The sequence below is a fragment of the Haliotis rufescens genome, unplaced genomic scaffold (genome assembly GCF_023055435.1).
Source record: "Haliotis rufescens isolate VD_foot unplaced genomic scaffold, xgHalRufe1.0.p SCAF_1, whole genome shotgun sequence".
NCBI lineage: Eukaryota > Metazoa > Mollusca > Gastropoda > Lepetellida > Haliotidae > Haliotis > Haliotis rufescens.
In genome coordinates, this window is record NW_025963779.1 from 12,392,333 (window position 1) to 12,410,165 (window position 17,833).

Here is a 17,833-nt window from a genome sequence, read left to right on the forward strand (position 1 = left end):
GAGGTATCAGATCACCGTTTTATATAATTATAATGATTAATTTATAAGCATTGACTAAATTTGAAATGGTTTGTGTTTCAGATGATCAATATCTTGGGGAATCCTGTTCAAAGCAACTACCAACATACCAAAGTTCAAAGAATTCGCTGTTGGTTCATTTCACCACCGATGTGAGCACAACTAAGCAAGGCTTCGTGCTACAATATGTTGCACGTAAAGGTATGTGGCTTACAGCTACATCTGAAGTTAAATACTGAATGTAGATCGTAATTTGGTACAGTAAAACATTGTTAACGCGAACACAATTGCCTTCGTGTAACTGATATCGACACATCACTGAAGTATCCACATTGAGTATTCGCGTATGTCAAACAACGGATAATGCGAAACATTCGATGGTCCCAAGGCCTTCGACTTGCAATGTATCTTTTATGTCAACCTTTCGATCCAGGCAATTTAAACAACTATAGAAGATTAAGATTTTGTTATCAAGAAGACTGTCTGGTATTCGAAAGTACATTCACGGTTTGTGATTGTAGACGACTCTTATGGTTAATATTAAGAATTGGGGAACTTCAATTAATCACACATGTTGGAGGGCGATGTAGTGTTGCTCGTTGTAATCTGTAATCTCGTATTGGTACAATGTGTGAAGCCCATTTCTGGTGTTATTGCTGGAATATTGCTAAAAGCGGCGTAAAACTATACTCACTGTAATCTCTTAAATTGTGTATTCTAGGAATAATTGAAATGAACGCCACTTATGTTGGCATGCCCACATTTCACTGCCTTAAGATAAAAATATATGCATAGTTTTATTTCAATAAAACGAACGTGTGTAAATTCAAAATATTTTAAGAATATTAGTTTTATTAATTGTATGAAAACGTACCCGTTTACCACTGAAAAATGAATCTTGCTGAATTTGTGAACATGGACCTGGGACCTTTATACTGAATAAATTGCGTGAACATTGTCAGGATGACATACAATACTGTTATGTGTATTTTGTTTAATGGGTTGTGATGCAACAGAATGAAAAGTTGAAATTAATCAAAATGCATTTGACATTGCTACAGCGGGCGACTGCAACAATACGTATGCGGTGAAGGCCACAGACAAGTACATTATGTCACCCGGATACCCCGATATTTATGACAGGTATGTTACATAACTTATTCTCGCTCTATACCTTTTCAGTCAAAAGCATGTATATCCGTGCGACACCGTTGCAAATTAAACCGTCGAGAGTTTCGGATTAAGGATCAATACATGTACTATTGAATCTATAATCATGTAGACAGTTATCAACAAACAATGTGGATCCAAATTAACAGGACTTCACTGTGTAATACAATTGCATGGATGTCTAGTTTAATTGAAGTAATAGCTGCTCATTCGCAAAGTATTCAAGGAGAAAACCCTATTCTTATTTGACTGGCTTGTCATTGAGGAAATGCTGTATGGCATATGGGCCAAATATCACCGCATTATCCTAAGAAAAAAGCGCAACAGGTTATTTGCAATACGTTATTAAGAGTGAACATATAACTCTTACGACCTACGAATATTGTAATATCTGTCCCGAGAAGATTAATTTTGCAAATACGTTCCTTTCCGAGGGAGAGATAATTCCAGCGTACGTTACTTTATGTATTACGGTAGTTTTTTCCTCACTTTTGGGGGCTTTTCTCCCTCATTAAACTGTCACTACGTGATAGAACTGAAAACAGCCCTAAGACCAAATAATTTTAATCACTGTCAGGACGTTATTTATAAGCATATCTTATAGTGAGTGAGTGACCATATAGTGAGTGAGTGAGTTGGGTTTAACGCCGCTTTTAACAGTATTCCAGTTATATCACGGCGTGTCAGCTTAATGTAGGAGGAAAGCCCAAAGTGATGCAGGTCTTGGACGTTTACCACTTCGGTGAAACCCACGAGCACGGGTATGGTGCTGACAAACCTAGAAACATAATCGGGGCAAACCGGGATTCGAACCCACAATCATTACTTATAAGCACTGAAGAGCGACATAAAAAAAACCCACAGGATTTGTTTGAACTTTCACCTTTTACAGAAAAGAATCAAGTTCATTTATGTCATTTAAGTTTTCAACTTCAACCACGATCCTAAATGTAAAACTTAATGGAAACTGCATTCCTTTATCCATACATGTGGTGACCATATATGTAGTTAGATCTCTATCTTAAACGGTTCAGGAAACTTTGTCCAAAATTGAAAGCAAAAGCCATCTGATGTTAACTGTTGAAAACAATTTGTAAAATGCCTGACTTGCTCATATACAACATCCATGTGGAATTTTGGGATGTGACATTTAGGCACATGGTAGACATCCCAATGGGCAGAAATTGAGTTCTCTTCAATGATTCGTAATGCTCTATATCTGCTCGGTTAGGCAAAATAAAAACAAGGAACTTTGGCCGATAAGTTTTGTACATTTAATATGCAAACAAATGAAACCGGATATTGATTGTGACCGTTCTGTAATTTTTATTCACCATATTCCTGTCAAGTCACGCTGTATTAAATTGACAATCTGTGAGACACATGCCTATCTGCAAACCTCTTCTTATAATTGTGTAATGTTTAGTCTTGCTCAGACGTTAAAAATCGTTTCAGTAACTTGGAATGCTTCATAACATTCGCCGATGTAACATTAACATCAAGCAACTTGAAGCTGGACATTGTCAGCTTGGATGTAGATGGTGACTTCCCCAACTGCGGGGATGACTCGGTTACTCTTTATCAAGGTATGTGACTGAATTTCACAAACAGAGAAAAGGACCTGGGTGTTGTTTATTCAATGCAAAACATTAAAGCTAGCGGTTAGTTGAGTACACTTCGATACTTTGATAAATACTTCACTAAATGTATATGATCACAGCTACGTTTGATTTTGAGTATACACCATTGTTAGTGGTGAACACGGTATGACAGTGGGTGTGAGTTGTTCGAATCACACTCATCTTATCGTTTTCGATCATTTAGTACCTGTGCTCATTGGTTTCGAAGTGATTAAAAACATTCCAGGTTAATTGCACCCTGCTCACTCCTGCCACTCCATTAAATAACTGAAATTACTGTTCAAAATGTCGTTAATTTAATTCACCCACTCACGCATTTTAGTTTATGCATAAATGAACCGTGACAGAGATACTAGTAAATATGGACTTTTTTAAGTTTTGTGAATTTTGTAGCAATACAAAACAAAATAGCAAAACAAATTACTTTCATGACAACCTAATCATCAAAGCAATTTGGACCTAATTATCCCAAGAGCACTGTATAATTAACGTGCGAGGAATGACGAAGCTATCAACAACAAAATCTTTGTTGTGTATTATTTTGTGAGGAGTATATATGTTCTGGTTCTAGGTGTGAGTGGGCAACTCATTGGAAAGTTTTGTGGTGATTCTTCAAATACCCCATTTGGGCCGTTCTACTCCAACGGAATATTTATGACAATGGTATTCAAAACCAACGGTGTCTCAAATGGTCGGGGCTTCCGAATCCGCGTTTCACACAGTGAACGAAAAGGTAGGTAAACCCTAAAAAAAAACAGACATAGAGGTTTACATCAGCACAAGAGTGTCTCAACAGATTCTGTTTTGTATTTTCGAAATTGTTTGGCTTTGTGGCATAATGTTGTTTGTTTGTTTGTTGTTTAACGCTGCACTCAGCAATATCCAGCTAAATGACAGCGGTCTATAAATAATCGAGCATGGACTTGACATCATGAGCATCGATCCACGTAATTGGGATACGATGGCATGCATCAACCAAGTCAGCGAGCCTGACCACCCGATCCCATTTAGTCGCCTCTTACGAGAAGCATAATCGCCTTTTACAGCAAGCATGGTGGCATGATGTGATTAAATACGTCAATGTTTCAGTTGTACCACCCCAGTCAAAGGATTGTGGCTCTCAGTTCCTTAATGCAACCATACATCCACAATATTTACAGTCCCCTGGATACCCTGTAGAATTGTCAAGGTAAGTAATCACCTTGAGCATGTATATTTATATGTGTATTTAGAGATAATTATACGAGCATGTGTGTCATACTATTGTTCCGAAACTCGTGTCAGTATTCTTGAATTTTCCGAGCGAAAGTGATTGTCATCGTGAATTCTTAAATACACGAGTTTGGTAAAAACAGTATGACACACGTGCGAGTGTAAAAATTTCTTTATTAACCGTGATTAATCCTTTGAAATCCCATTTAGAAAAAAAACACAGATCACCACAACCGTCTTAGAAAACCACAATTGTGACGTCAACTTCGACAATCTTCAGCTATGACCTCGTTTATAGTATGACGTCTTTCCGACCTTAAGTCACAATAACTTTCGAATAACGTAAACAATTCACTGTTGAGCGTGAAATGATATTTTCACAAGTGCACATACGATTTTTATGAATTCGGTTATTTCTAACCCTATGGTTAATAAACGTGCGTAAGTTCATGAGTGCATGCTTGAAGAAATACGATTCATGCAGTCTCGATTTGACAAAAAGCCTCTACACCATCGACACATTATTTATTTGATGTTTATTTTTACCTAGTCTTTAAAATCACGTACATGTAAATAACATATCATTCAGTGTCATTTTAGTTATGTTTCCTTATTCTGTTATGAGGATAAAACGTGGAAAAACGTCAACTCCGTCTTTACGTGCATGTCGATGATAATACTACTTAACTAAATTCTTGTTGCAGCCATAAAGACTGTGTGTGGACAATAACGGCTTCAAATCCTAACATGATGGTGCGCATTGATGTCATTGACTCGGATATATACTCTACAGATACAAGTTACGTATATTGCAGAAATGACCGTGTTTGGGCTTACGACGGTGAGTGATTGTAATTTCTACTCCGTTACACGCATTGCGGGGCATAGATTCAAGTACAATATGTGAACCCATTGCCTTTATATTTTAAACAAAAAAGTAAGGGCCATGGACTGTTTTGTTCAGTATATATGTATGTGTATCGCTTTCAAGAAAACACTTTTATGGTTCGATATGTCAAACATTTGAAATACTGGGTTCACGTTGCTTTATTTTCACACCTTTGCCGTCAAGGCTCGTATGACCTCATATACGTTATGACTACGCAAAACACTATTATGCAAGCTGATACGTTCTCATTAGGTCACCAGCTTAATCACCCCCCTTAATCACCCCGCCAGTTCTTTAGACGTTAGTGAGAGTGTGGGACACCTGGGTTTCCAATAAATTTTAAGCGTTTACTCACATGTTATCATTCACATTGGGTATTGATTGTTTGTTGGGTATTCAGTGTATTATTACTCTTTCAGTCTATTGGGGTTTGTAAACCCATGAGAGGACCTTTTCGAAATAATTATTCTTCTGTGCTGTTTTATATGTTTAAGCTTCTAATTAGCATGTGTTTATGTTGCGTAACTTCATTACAGTGATACAAGTTACAATAAGCGAGATGTACATTTATGCATTAATCACTGGTGTGAATTTCTTGTATTCACGATGCCTGCATTCAGTCAGTAAGACACGATCTGTAAAAGTAGTTGTGTACGCAAGGTGAATAAAACGGTATTGGGTAATTACGAACAGTATTGTTCTATTATAAGGTTATCTAATTAAAGCATGCGATTTTTTTCGCAAGCAACTCAATTGGATTATGGTTATTTTCAAATGTAGTTTGCGCATTTAACGCAACAACGTAGCTCATTTAGTGCTCTGAAAAAGTATGAAAATATTACCATCTTGTACAGATCCCTCCCCTTCTTCCCCTCTTCCTCTGCCCCGTGGATTATTGGATAATATATCACACGAGCAGATCGCAAATACAAATACACATGCACACATGCTCGCTCACGGTTCATAAAGTGTAACGAAATCCAATGAGTGGTACTTGCCGTCCTTCGCACTTGTCTGGTCACCATACTATGGCCATGACCGCATGTTTGCATACCCATGCTAAATGCATACGTATGTAAAATATGCAAACAGGTGTAAATATTTCATGCGAACGCTATTGCATACGTGTGCAAATGTGCACCAGAGGTATATTCACATCAAGTCGAGAGGTTGTACAGATGTATAATTAGGTATATTTACATATGTGCAGATTTCACAATGATTTGTTCTCACCCCTGTAGAATATTTCAGTGTTGGTAAAAAGTCTGGCATCGTGGAAAACATACCCGATAATAATATGTTTCTAAAAATAAACCGATGATCGCAAACACCCTCCATTATTAATGAATACCACGCCTGGCGATTTAGGCATGTGCCTCTGTTTGTCCACTTTTAGAGATATAAGGCCCATCCATATCATCTGGCAAAGTTGACTACTGCCGAACTTTGCTCACTTGGCAAGGAGACGAAGTCGTCCATGAGATATTAACTTAAAACTCACAAACATGGATTCTATCGAACACTGTAATTTTGCGAACACCCAAAGGTTACCCACAGTTCTGTATTCCGCTGTATGATTCTAACCGTTTTCTCTACTGGCATTAGGTTCAGGTGCTCCTTAACTTCAGCAAACGAGTGTGCGTATCACAATTAGCATACCATTCATTGTCAATACCATTATGGTTCATACTTTCGCACCAAACCGTATCTCTGTCAATCTGCCATACATTTTGTCTTAGGCCAGCCAGTATTGTCAAAAACAATTATAAATGGAAAAGATTATTTTATATATATATTACCCTTTCAAGTGCTTGTATATATTAAGTTGATAATATGTGTGAAAGGTACATGATCCCTGTATAAATACTCAGTCTGTTATTGCGTTCTGCATGTTCACTCATGAACATATCTAGAATTGACCATTTGAACATAATACCCTTCGGATTCAAGTTAACAGTATAATCATATTCCTATCACCTTCAGATCTAGTATATTATATTAATATAAAGTACGCTGTATTTTGCTCTGCTGTCAGCTACAATACTAAATCTTATATGGGACATGTACGTAGGATATTACATTTATACCTTGTAAAAATGTGTTAATGTTTAAAACAGGTGCTTTGGATTTACGATTATTACGATTAAGTCCCTAAAGGAACAGAGGCTCTGTAGGTTTTAGCTGAACACGTTATGCAACATACAACACATGCCGGGAGCTCAACATCAACATAAACATGTTTATGAAACTGTGGAATGTAGTTAATGGTGTCCTTCCTGTGTGACCGCATCCCTTGCCCGGGTCATTACGTTCACAGCAAATCTACTGTGACAATCGTTGTATCAAACTCAAAATTTAATCACAGTGCAATTAAATGAAGCATGTCAGAAGAGAAATGTCGATCATTGTGTGAGACCCTTTAAGTGATCAATCACGTATTCTTATTTGATAATATCGTCCAACCAAACACATTTAAATACTCCATTGCACTTGCTGTTTCCTACTTTGCTTGTGCTATATTGCCTTAATAATTCCTTCCAGGACCTTCGATCTTTAATGACACGATATCTTTCTGGTGCGGCCCATCACGACCTACTCTTCTAAGCACTGGATCAGCTATAACAATTCAGTACCATTCAACAGGCAGCAGCGGTTTCAAGTTGGCATATTTTGAAACGAATGGTATTTACGTGTTTAGAATTTCAATTCCCTTAGGCCTGTCGGCAATGAATGAAATGTCTGTAAATATACATAACTCAACACAGAGAGAGATATGTTAAGCGGAGTATGGGTAGAGTTGCGGTCTGAGGCACCACGTGTGTCTGGCAAAATGACGCTCCTTAATCATGACAAACTCTGGTGGTCACGGTTTTGAATTCAAGATTTGTTTGAACTTTGGTTTGTCAGCACCACAACCGAATGTTTATTGTCTGCTTTGGCTTTCTCAAAACAAGCTGACATACCGTGATATTACGAACACCTAATGGCGCCACTTGGTAGCATATATATAAAATACATTTTTTTAATCGAAATTTCTCGTTATTTCAAATATTTGTTTATTTTCTCGATATTTCGATATTTTTATTGTTTGTTCGATAATATAGTCGTAATTTAAATAATTTTCTCGTTACTTCGATTTTTTTCTGAATTCATTTCTAAATTTTGAATTTTTTCTCGCTGCTTCATTCATTTACTCGTTATTTCAATTAGATTCTTGTTTCAATTATTTCGAAAAAATAATATGAATTAACACCGAGAAAAAAATTGAAGTTCGAGATTTCGAAATAAACTTGACATAATGAGAAAATAATCGAACCTAAGAGAACATAATCGAAATAACGAGAAAACACTCGAAACAACGAGAAGAACAAAATCGAAATTTCGAGTTTGTTGGATAAATTGAAATAACGAGAAAATATTCGAAGATACGAAATACAACTTGTTATTTCGAGAAAATAATTGAAATTACGAGCAATTTCGATAAAAAAAACCCGTAATGCTACCAAAGTGGGACCATTAGGCTTTTGTATGATACTGATGAAATTAACTGTCGTAAGCTCATAACATTAATGAACTCACTCACCATTTTTCAGAACAATATCATTGTGGAGGGACATTGAATATTACTACAGCTGACTATACAACCGTGACATCGCCTAACTACCCTGGACCGTACCCAAAGTAAGAACATGTATACAAAATTGCACGTTATGACAAGTAATGCATTTGTGTACATGATATAATACTCAATACTCGTGAGTAATGTGCACTGAATATGATTAAATGTAGGGCATTTCGCGAATTTAAAATATGTAGTTGTTATTCAAGATAAACACATCAGTACACAACCAGAACTATCCTGAACCTGATGCATCCGAGAAATAGTTAAAATTGTTTTTCCGCTACCCATGCTTGTCTTAAGAGGCGACTAACGGGATCGATCAGGCCCGTTGAAATTGGTGGATGCATTACATCGTATCACGATGTCAGACTGGCTTGTCTGATCCAGACACGATTACTGACATACCGCCGTCATATAGCTGGACTAAGTGCGGCGTTAAACAACAAACAAACAAGCCAAATAATAAACAAAATAGAGTCTGTAACTATTTTAGCAAAAGTGACAAAACCCTTTTCATAATTAAAAGTAATCGTCGTCTTGTTTACGAGTCTGCTCATATCATAAGTGTATGTTTACGAGTCACTATCATGGGATGATACTAGATAATAAGTTGAGCGTATCCTGCACCAGTGGTGGCACCTGTCACAAAGACATTCCAAGACACGTCAAGTGTTCATCTGAAGAACAAGGTGACATGTTACCATGGTACAGGTTAAATAATTGCATAATACAATATTTGGTCCATATCAATCATAAACCATACATGGAATTGAAAGCTTTGAAATTACAACGTCCTTGAATGTCCCTCATCAAAACACTTTTGAGTAAGTCATGCGGATCAGTAATCAGGTGAGCACAATTGCTGCCCAGTTGTTATGTCTTATCCCCAAAATTCAATTACAATTATTGTAGATGTTGTCTCAGAGAAAGACGAGCGTTTCAATTATCTTAGATGTAGTTGTTGTGGACACAGAGCACCCATGAACTGGTACATGTACAATTCTTTCACCTTTATATATTCCGGAGTGCCCTGATGAGGATTTAAAATACCAGTCTGAAATGATTGTTATTTCAGCCGCCAGAATTGCGTCTGGATCATATATGCTCCAGCAAACACGAATATTGAAGCTAAAGTCAGAAACACAAAGATTGAGTCAACAACACCATGTCGTTACGATTACCTGCAAATTTACGATGGTAATTATTATTATAATTTTATATAAAATGACATTTACTTATACTAGCACTACAGTGTAAAAATGTAATTGAAACGAACAGATGTGAACATAATATGCTGAACAAAAGGCAACGCCTCCGATGTCTGGAGATAGAGCGTCCGCCCGGAGAGCGGAAGGTCCGAGTTTCCATCCGCGGCCGCGTCATACCAAAAGACGTTAAATCCTGGTACTTGTTGTTACCCTGTCTGGCATTCAGGGGCAAAAACAAGGACTGGTCGGCTCGGAGTCAGTATACTGTGTCTGAGTAGGGTATTCATGTTAAACTGCGGCATGGAATCTCAGGGGGCTAGCACTATAAATCGGCATCAGTCCGGATTAGTACAAGCAGCCACACACACACACGCACATGTGCCTGCTACAAGCTCGGACGCGACGTTAAACCCCATTTCACATCACCTCACCTAAAATATAGGCGCTAGCAAATTACACAACACATCCGTTTTCATGATTCCGACGGATTTCCAGGTGGTTCCATATGGTTTTATTATTCCCCGAGAAGAGTACTGTCGTTTACAATTCTGTCTTAGCTGTATCAGGATCCGCGGCTCGAGCGTTTGCATCCGCGATTCGGCCGATAATATTTTTCTTGGATATTAACCATTGAAACCGTTCTCATGGGTTTCACCAACATTGCAAACGTCTACGACGTCTTTTTGGCTCTTTCCACTGAAATACAGTTCGGAGCAGCGTTATATTATACATATTCATAAATAAAATATGAATAATGATATTACTCATTTGGTTGGTATTGTAAATATCTAATTCGCGTTAACACGTTTATGTGCTCAGGTCTGGTGTTCAGTTCATCAATTGCAAGCACCGGGAAGTTATGTGGGGATGACAACACTAGCAGCATTAAATATTATCCATTATGATATTATTCAGATGATTGGTATTGCAAATAGCTGACTTAACACGTTTGTATGCACAGGCATGAGATCCAGTGTATCGGACCCAGGGAGGTACTGTGGGAATGACAACATTGACTACATCAGTTCCGGTCACATCATCACCGTGAGCTTCTATTCTGACTCTTCGATGAGACACAAAGGATTTCAAATGCTTCTCAAGGCGGGACACTTCAGAGGTGCGAAACATGGATGCGCAATTCCAACACGGGAAACAAATGATTTTGTATATACGTTTTGCAGTACATGTGACAGGGCAGTATTCGACCCTGGCGAGTACTGACACTTTCCTGCACATATATACTCTGAGGCAAAGTAACCGCGTTCTTGTATAGTACATTCTGCGTTTTAGAACATGTTAAATACGACTCTCTTTTTCAAAAAGAGCGCTTTCTCAAGGCGGGACACTTTAGTGGTTCGAAACGTGGATGTGCAATTCCAACATTGGAAACACATGATGTTATATATATGTTCTGTAGCAGAGGGGACATAGACAGTATTTCTTCCTCAAGAATAGTGGCTCTTTCTTGTGTGTATATATACTCTAAGGAAGATGTAACCGTGGCCATGTTTTGGTTTATTGCATTGTGATTTTCAGAAGCACATACTCAAAACCATTGACCACATAGCCATTGCAACATGGTTCCACGGACCTTTGTTCGTGAAATATGGAGATTTCAAAACATTATTGAAAATATTTGAATATTACTTTTGTGTGCATTGCATAAGGTACGATGAATTTTCTAGTCTTTTGCATATTTGGATATATACAGCAATTTGAAAGGGACAGGAAAATGAGATTTTCCTTTCCTTCTTATCTCAATATGAATCAAGATACCCTGGTATCGCAACCTCGGCCTTTCCACCCACATCAAGCTGACCACAAGCTAACGGTGAAATTGGCGTCAAACTCACTCACTCATTCCGGAGGTGGCTTTATTGCTTCCGTCCGTCCTGGCATGTTTTCGCTGTTCACTAGCTGAAAGATTGTGATGGAATGTAAACGAGAACTCATCGTTTGTATAGCCCAGCGAGGGATGTTGAACGTGCATGTTGGTGCGTTTCGTCGCCAGGCTCCCTACACCAATCCTTTTCGGCAACACTCTGAAATATTTACAATGTTACGAATTTTGCGGGTTTTTTTTGCAGATTATCTATTATATATATATAAAATTAGACATCATTCTATCATTTTAGCCCATGAGACGATGGAGCTGTCAGCTTCCTATTTCACCGCCTACATACTTTCTCCGAATTACCCATTTAATTACCCGAGGTAAGAAATACACACTCGACGATGCATGTTTTTATACAATTCCGACCATTAATGCCCTTTATAGACTTCGACCATGACTACCATGCCATACTTAAAGAAGGAAATAAATATTTGGTCAAAAACTCCTTCCTTGGCGGGTGTGACAATATAGGCGTGAAAATTAAATACTGATCCCTGCAACACTAAATAGAAGAAAAACAACAACGACGACGACGAAGGCAAAATAATGATAATGATAAGACTGTACTTTCGATTAATAAAATACGTAGTGGGAACAACCACCAATCATAAGTCAGAACAATAAGTAGAACAAGCCAAGGTTCATCATTTGACATATTAAAAAATAACAATACGTGTATGTTCTTTATTAAAGTAACACTGAGTCCAGCTGGAAGATCACTGCGGGTCGAGACTACACTGTCATGATCGAGGTTAAGGAATCAAGCCTCGAAAGGTCTTTTGGTTGTCTCAGTGACTTCGTGGAGGCGTTTGATGGTGAGGGATTTACCATGTGATATTCTGGGGTTCCATGTTTAGTTGGTATACCAGCATACCCCTAATATATAATGGCTGGTCCCTATATTGAATTCCATTGGTTCACTGCAGTCTTTGTCTTGGAAATTGAGAAAATGTTAAATGATGTTTCGTGCGTATATGCGCTCGTGTGTGTATACTTTCCAGGGATGTTTGTACCAGTTTTCTGTTCCACTGACTCCTGCTCTATTTGAGGCTATGATCTACGTGACTGCAATGCAAGTCTCCGATATGAATGGAGGACTTGGAAAACACTTGCCTGAATTTGCTTGATATATATGCTAAACGAGTGAAAGCGAGTCAGATACCAGACCTATTCACGAGTTTCCTAAAATTGGTATTACACGGAGTGAGTTTTGAATTTTTTTTATTATTTGCCATTTATAATTTTTTTTAGAATTTCACTGTCGTGTATGAGTAGGCAGACACCTACACGATCCACAACGTAATCCAATTGAGTTTAAAAGAATCATACTTCAAATACGTCAAATGTTGACACATATTAATTAATACCACAGCACGGCCCACCTTTAGAATTCAGGCGTCCGTTCCACAAAGTCATCGAAGCGCTAAGGTTATCGTAGCTCACATACTTTAACAGAAACTTGCGACGACTGTCGTTGCGTTACAATACGATCGCCTTGTGGAACGGGACCTGCACCACAAAGTTTACAATGACGTCACAATACTCTATGACGTCATTTGTTGAATAGTGTTGCAAGATCCAACGGCGAAACAATGCCATGTGACGTCAGCCAAACAACTGGAGTCATTAAAAATGTACATAAGCTCCTCTCAGTGATCTATCATCTCCTCATGCAATGTCGTTAAATAAGCCAAGTGATGCTGAGAGCTTGCAATGTTTGTTCGTGTAAATTGTTCCCGCAGTACATAAGCACGCGCTTTGGTATTACACAATGTGTAACACAGCTGTATGTTTATTAAACAGGTGATCTATTCACGGGCAAGTAATATAAGAAAATATGACATATTTGTTCTTTTAAAGGTTCGGACTCTAACGCCCCCTCACTTGGTCGCTGGTGTGGAAAAAGTGAACCATTGAAAACAAGTTCTGGATCTGTCATGTTCCTGAAATTCAAGTCAGATTCATCTGGTGTTGATCGTGGGTTCAAGATCAAGTATACCAAAGAATTTAATCCATCATTTGGTAGGTGTTTGACACGGTGGGACACGCTGAATGTATTACCCCATTAAACTTGTTATCAATTGACAAGAAATTGGAGACATACATTTACAAGAAGTGTGCAAATACGGTGGGGTGTGACTAGGACGAGGGGTTAAGTTACAAAAATATCTCGTGCCCACGCAATACGACCATTGTCCGGTGTTCAAAGGGTTTTAGCTGTCTTCTGTCCTCGAAAGGTCCTCTGTATAGGCTTGTGACATATGTTCCGGGTTCTTTTTCGGGAGAACACTTGACTTGCCTCGCATGTGTTTTGTCATAGTAGGCACCGATGGGGCAGGATACGCTCAGCTTCACACGAATGCCATCGCTGTGTGATGTTGATTCATGGCCTCATGCTCATAATGGTGAAGGAGGCGTACAGGGGACTCTGGTTTCAGGACGGATTTCTTATGATTAAGGACGGAGTTGGGTCGGTCTTCTGTGAATCGTTGCATGACAGAGTCCTTCAAATAATCCATTTTTTTTAATTCATATAAGCATAAGAATAAGAGTTTAGTGACTCATTGTATTTGTGCCCTTCGCGCTCCCATCTGTTGCCTGCAAAACTCTACTCATGTCTACTCTATAACATTCCATAGATAAAGAAAGACAAGTTCTATGGATGAACAACTTCTTTATTACAGTTAGTGCGACGTTTCAGTGTAGATCCTACACCTTTATCAAGCAAGGTGTTAGGATCTACACCGAAACGTCGCACTAATTGTAATAAAGAAGTTGTTTATCCATAGTACTTGTCTTTCTTCATCACACCAACTTCTAAATGCCACTGAAAGGAGTTATTCCATAGATAGCCTAATTGCAAAAATAGATGCCAATTAAAATGGGCTCAACTGGACTTTATTGGTAGAATTGGTATTTGAAACTTCCTCCGAATGACATTTTCCAGTTGTTTTGTTTATGCAATTGTATCCTTTCTGGCAATACGTGTAGAGTAACTACGGGACTGTCAGGGTCAAACATAGTCTGATGATATGCTGGCCAATGGAAAATTTAATATGACAATACACAGAACCACAGTAAGAACATTGAACCATTTAGAAACAAACTCTGGGAATTGCTTTTGAAAGAAGAAAGATTTTGTACTGTCACGTCAACCTTGGTTGAACAGATATTGAGAATAAGCTTCAGACATTTTACTGCCTGCTAATTGTATAAACGTGAGAGAAAGACTGAAAGTAGTAAGATAGAACCTGACATGTTATTTATCTGATACCGTTAAGGGGAGACAACTTCATCAATGTTTTCGGTCTACTTGTCAGTTGTTCCCTGAATACTGAAGTGTGATGAGGGAGATGAAGACTATATTTTACAAATTGTTTGTTTTATTATTTAAGTAAGTGCATGTGCAAATACATTGAAGGAATCAATTACTTTGGTACCAAATATGTGAATTATGTTATCCATTTAATTTGTACTATAAAAAATAAATACATAAAGATCTTATTACTACTCGAAGTTACTTCGAACTTTTGTTCGTTAAAATATGTGAAATATGTTATCAATTTCATTTGTACTCTATGAAATAAGTACATAAAGATCTTATTTCTACTCGAAGTTCCTTACTTGGACGTTTTGCTTGTTAAAATATGTGAATTATGTTATCAACTTAATTCAGGTGGTCGAAGTTCTTTACTTCGTCGTTTTGCTTGTTAAAATATGTGAATAATGTAATCAATTTATTTTGTACTCCATGAAGTAAGTACATAAAGGTCTTATAACTTCTCGAAGTTCTTTGCTTCGACGTTTTGCTTGTTAAAATATATTTTGTCTGTTAACAATATGTTACATAGGAGGAAAGTCCAATATGACAATTATATTAATAATAGAGAGAAATGCCCGTGATACTAAAGGTCTGCTTTGTACACGTGTACATATATGAATCGTTTCAACCATTGTACAATCGAGAGCTGTAACCAGTTGAAACCATTGTATAAAATTGATAAAACCTAATCACCGAACTATCAGCAATTTGTTGCTTTCATAAAACTTAATGTAGCGACATACGGGAACTATATTGGTGAGGTGAAGTGAAATGGTGTTTAACGTCGCGTTCAAAGTTATATGGCGACTTGTACTTATATGGTCAAACTGAGAATAACACAATGGCAAATATGAGATTTGAAACAACACTCATTGGAAGGGATGATATGTACAATATATGGCATGACTTTGGACATGAACTTAACAATGCTTTATCCAGTATGATATAATGTGAGTTTATCATCTTATTTTACAGATACTAAATCACATGTTGGAGCAATTGTTGGGGGTTCAATTGGTGGCTCGGTTCTGATGCTACTCATAATCAGCGGAATCGCCATATTCATCTACAAAAAGAATCAACGCATTCCCACCAATGTACCAATGTATTATACCGTAGGCCAGGTACCAACGGTAAGCAACTTTGGCCAAGGACCGATGACCAACACTATGCCCCCAACAAACTTCACTGGACCTCCTTCCTACTTAACGTCAAACCAGCCGGTTGCCACGCCTTCTTCAACGCACCTCAATTCGGAAACGTTGCCCCCAAAATTTTAAAGTACTATGTGTACAATCATCATCGATTAGCAGAAGTATTAATTTATATTTCCATTCTGTTATGAATACAATATGGACCGATTCCGTGCCATATTTTCGTCATGACCCCAATGTGAATAACATCCCATAGACGTCCAATGGCATAACTCCTGGTTCAGGTAAGAGATGGAGCGATGAAGATGAAGCTGTGGCGAATAGCTCCAGGGTCTTAACTTAATAGAATGAAAATATACACAAGGTAATCGATGATAGTATACGGCATAATGTTATAAATAAAGATCTGAATCTGTTATCTCAATAAATGTTCATGTTTTTGTTCAGGAGAAATGAAATTATATTATTTGTAGCAGTTACGAGAATGTACTGTAGTTATTTGATGTTTACTTTGGTGTACTTAAACGTTGTAAAGAACTGTATAATGTCAATATTCAGTGCTCGTGTGAACGCATCTGCATTTTTCAAACCTCAGAGCCGGATGCTTATGTTTGAAGTGTGTTACATATTCGTACTCGAAACAGATCGGAAATAATTTGTATTATTTTTAATGAATCTCTGTAAAAGCAGGGGAGTTTATCGGCTTTTTGATTTGTGTTATATATTTTACTTTAACATTCCAATAAAGCGACCATTGAAGACTTGCACAGTTGTGTCTGTTTTTGTTCTGTCTGTTTTATGAAAACTATGAACGAGTGGATTGCTTCAGGTTCCATAGTTATCCCCCGCCCAATTAAGTTGGCGGGGATATAGATACGGGCTCCGTCCGTCCGTCCGTCCGACCGTCCATACGTACGTCCGTACGTCACGTTTCGTTTCCGGAGCATAACTCATAAATCGTTCAATATTTTTTCATCAAACTTTGCAGGTCTGTCAGGTACATGCTGAACTGGTGCCTTTTGCTATTTAGAAATTTTAGAAAAAAATTGTTTTTACGTTTCCATGGCAACAAGATTGACTTAGGTTCCAAACTCTTCTTTCTTTTACAATTTCCATGAAAAGTTCCACCTCGGTTAAAAAAGGTTAGGGTTTGTTTAAATTTAATTATGTCATAAATTCTGCAACAGGGGCGGGGGATATAGCCACGTTAGTGGCAAACTCTTGTTATGTTCTGAGGCAATGCTGGCGACTGCAAAAAATTCAAAACGTAGAAAATGTCTTATATTCTATATAGAACGCTTGAGTTTAATATTAGAGATATATAAACTAGCGGGCAAAGGAAACGCCACCAAATAAATAATGGTCGTGAGTTGTAAACAAATTGGCCAAACAGCACGAAAACAGTTGGGAACACATAGCTGGAAAGCAACTTACCCATTCCCTGTGGACATGTGCACATGTTTCACATGATTAGCGAGAAAAGCGAATTTAATCCCTAAAAAATGCAAAATGTGCACAAAGTTACCCATTTGAGCTGCTTCAAGTGCACCATCGCCTGACTTGTCACACGCAACAGGCAAACTGGCAGTACTGCAAACAGGCCGAGGAGTGGAAGACCCAAGGTCACGACCCCACAGGAAGACTGGTATTTACGGGTGCTTCACCTAAGGTTAAGATTCCTAACTCTGACGTCATCATCCGCAA

At 37.9% G+C, this 17,833-nt stretch overlaps 1 protein-coding gene across 1 annotated transcript in view; it reads left to right on the forward strand.

The window, feature by feature from the left end:
* Positions 1 to 16,896, forward strand: part of LOC124147979 (deleted in malignant brain tumors 1 protein-like) — a 29,197-nt gene extending 12,301 nt beyond the window's left edge. Inside the window, exons 7-20 of the mRNA XM_046518874.2 lie at positions 82 to 219; positions 1,080 to 1,161; positions 2,644 to 2,774; positions 3,400 to 3,561; positions 3,918 to 4,017; positions 4,745 to 4,881; positions 7,471 to 7,611; positions 8,523 to 8,610; positions 9,627 to 9,748; positions 10,721 to 10,876; positions 11,895 to 11,973; positions 12,347 to 12,468; positions 13,514 to 13,675; positions 15,951 to 16,896. Of these exons, the coding sequence (XP_046374830.2) occupies positions 82 to 219; positions 1,080 to 1,161; positions 2,644 to 2,774; positions 3,400 to 3,561; positions 3,918 to 4,017; positions 4,745 to 4,881; positions 7,471 to 7,611; positions 8,523 to 8,610; positions 9,627 to 9,748; positions 10,721 to 10,876; positions 11,895 to 11,973; positions 12,347 to 12,468; positions 13,514 to 13,675; positions 15,951 to 16,255 (1,925 nt within the window). The 3' untranslated portion in view covers positions 16,256 to 16,896. The remainder of the gene's footprint in view (positions 1 to 81; positions 220 to 1,079; positions 1,162 to 2,643; positions 2,775 to 3,399; positions 3,562 to 3,917; positions 4,018 to 4,744; positions 4,882 to 7,470; positions 7,612 to 8,522; positions 8,611 to 9,626; positions 9,749 to 10,720; positions 10,877 to 11,894; positions 11,974 to 12,346; positions 12,469 to 13,513; positions 13,676 to 15,950) is intronic.
* The last annotated feature ends 937 nt before the right edge of the window (positions 16,897 to 17,833 follow it).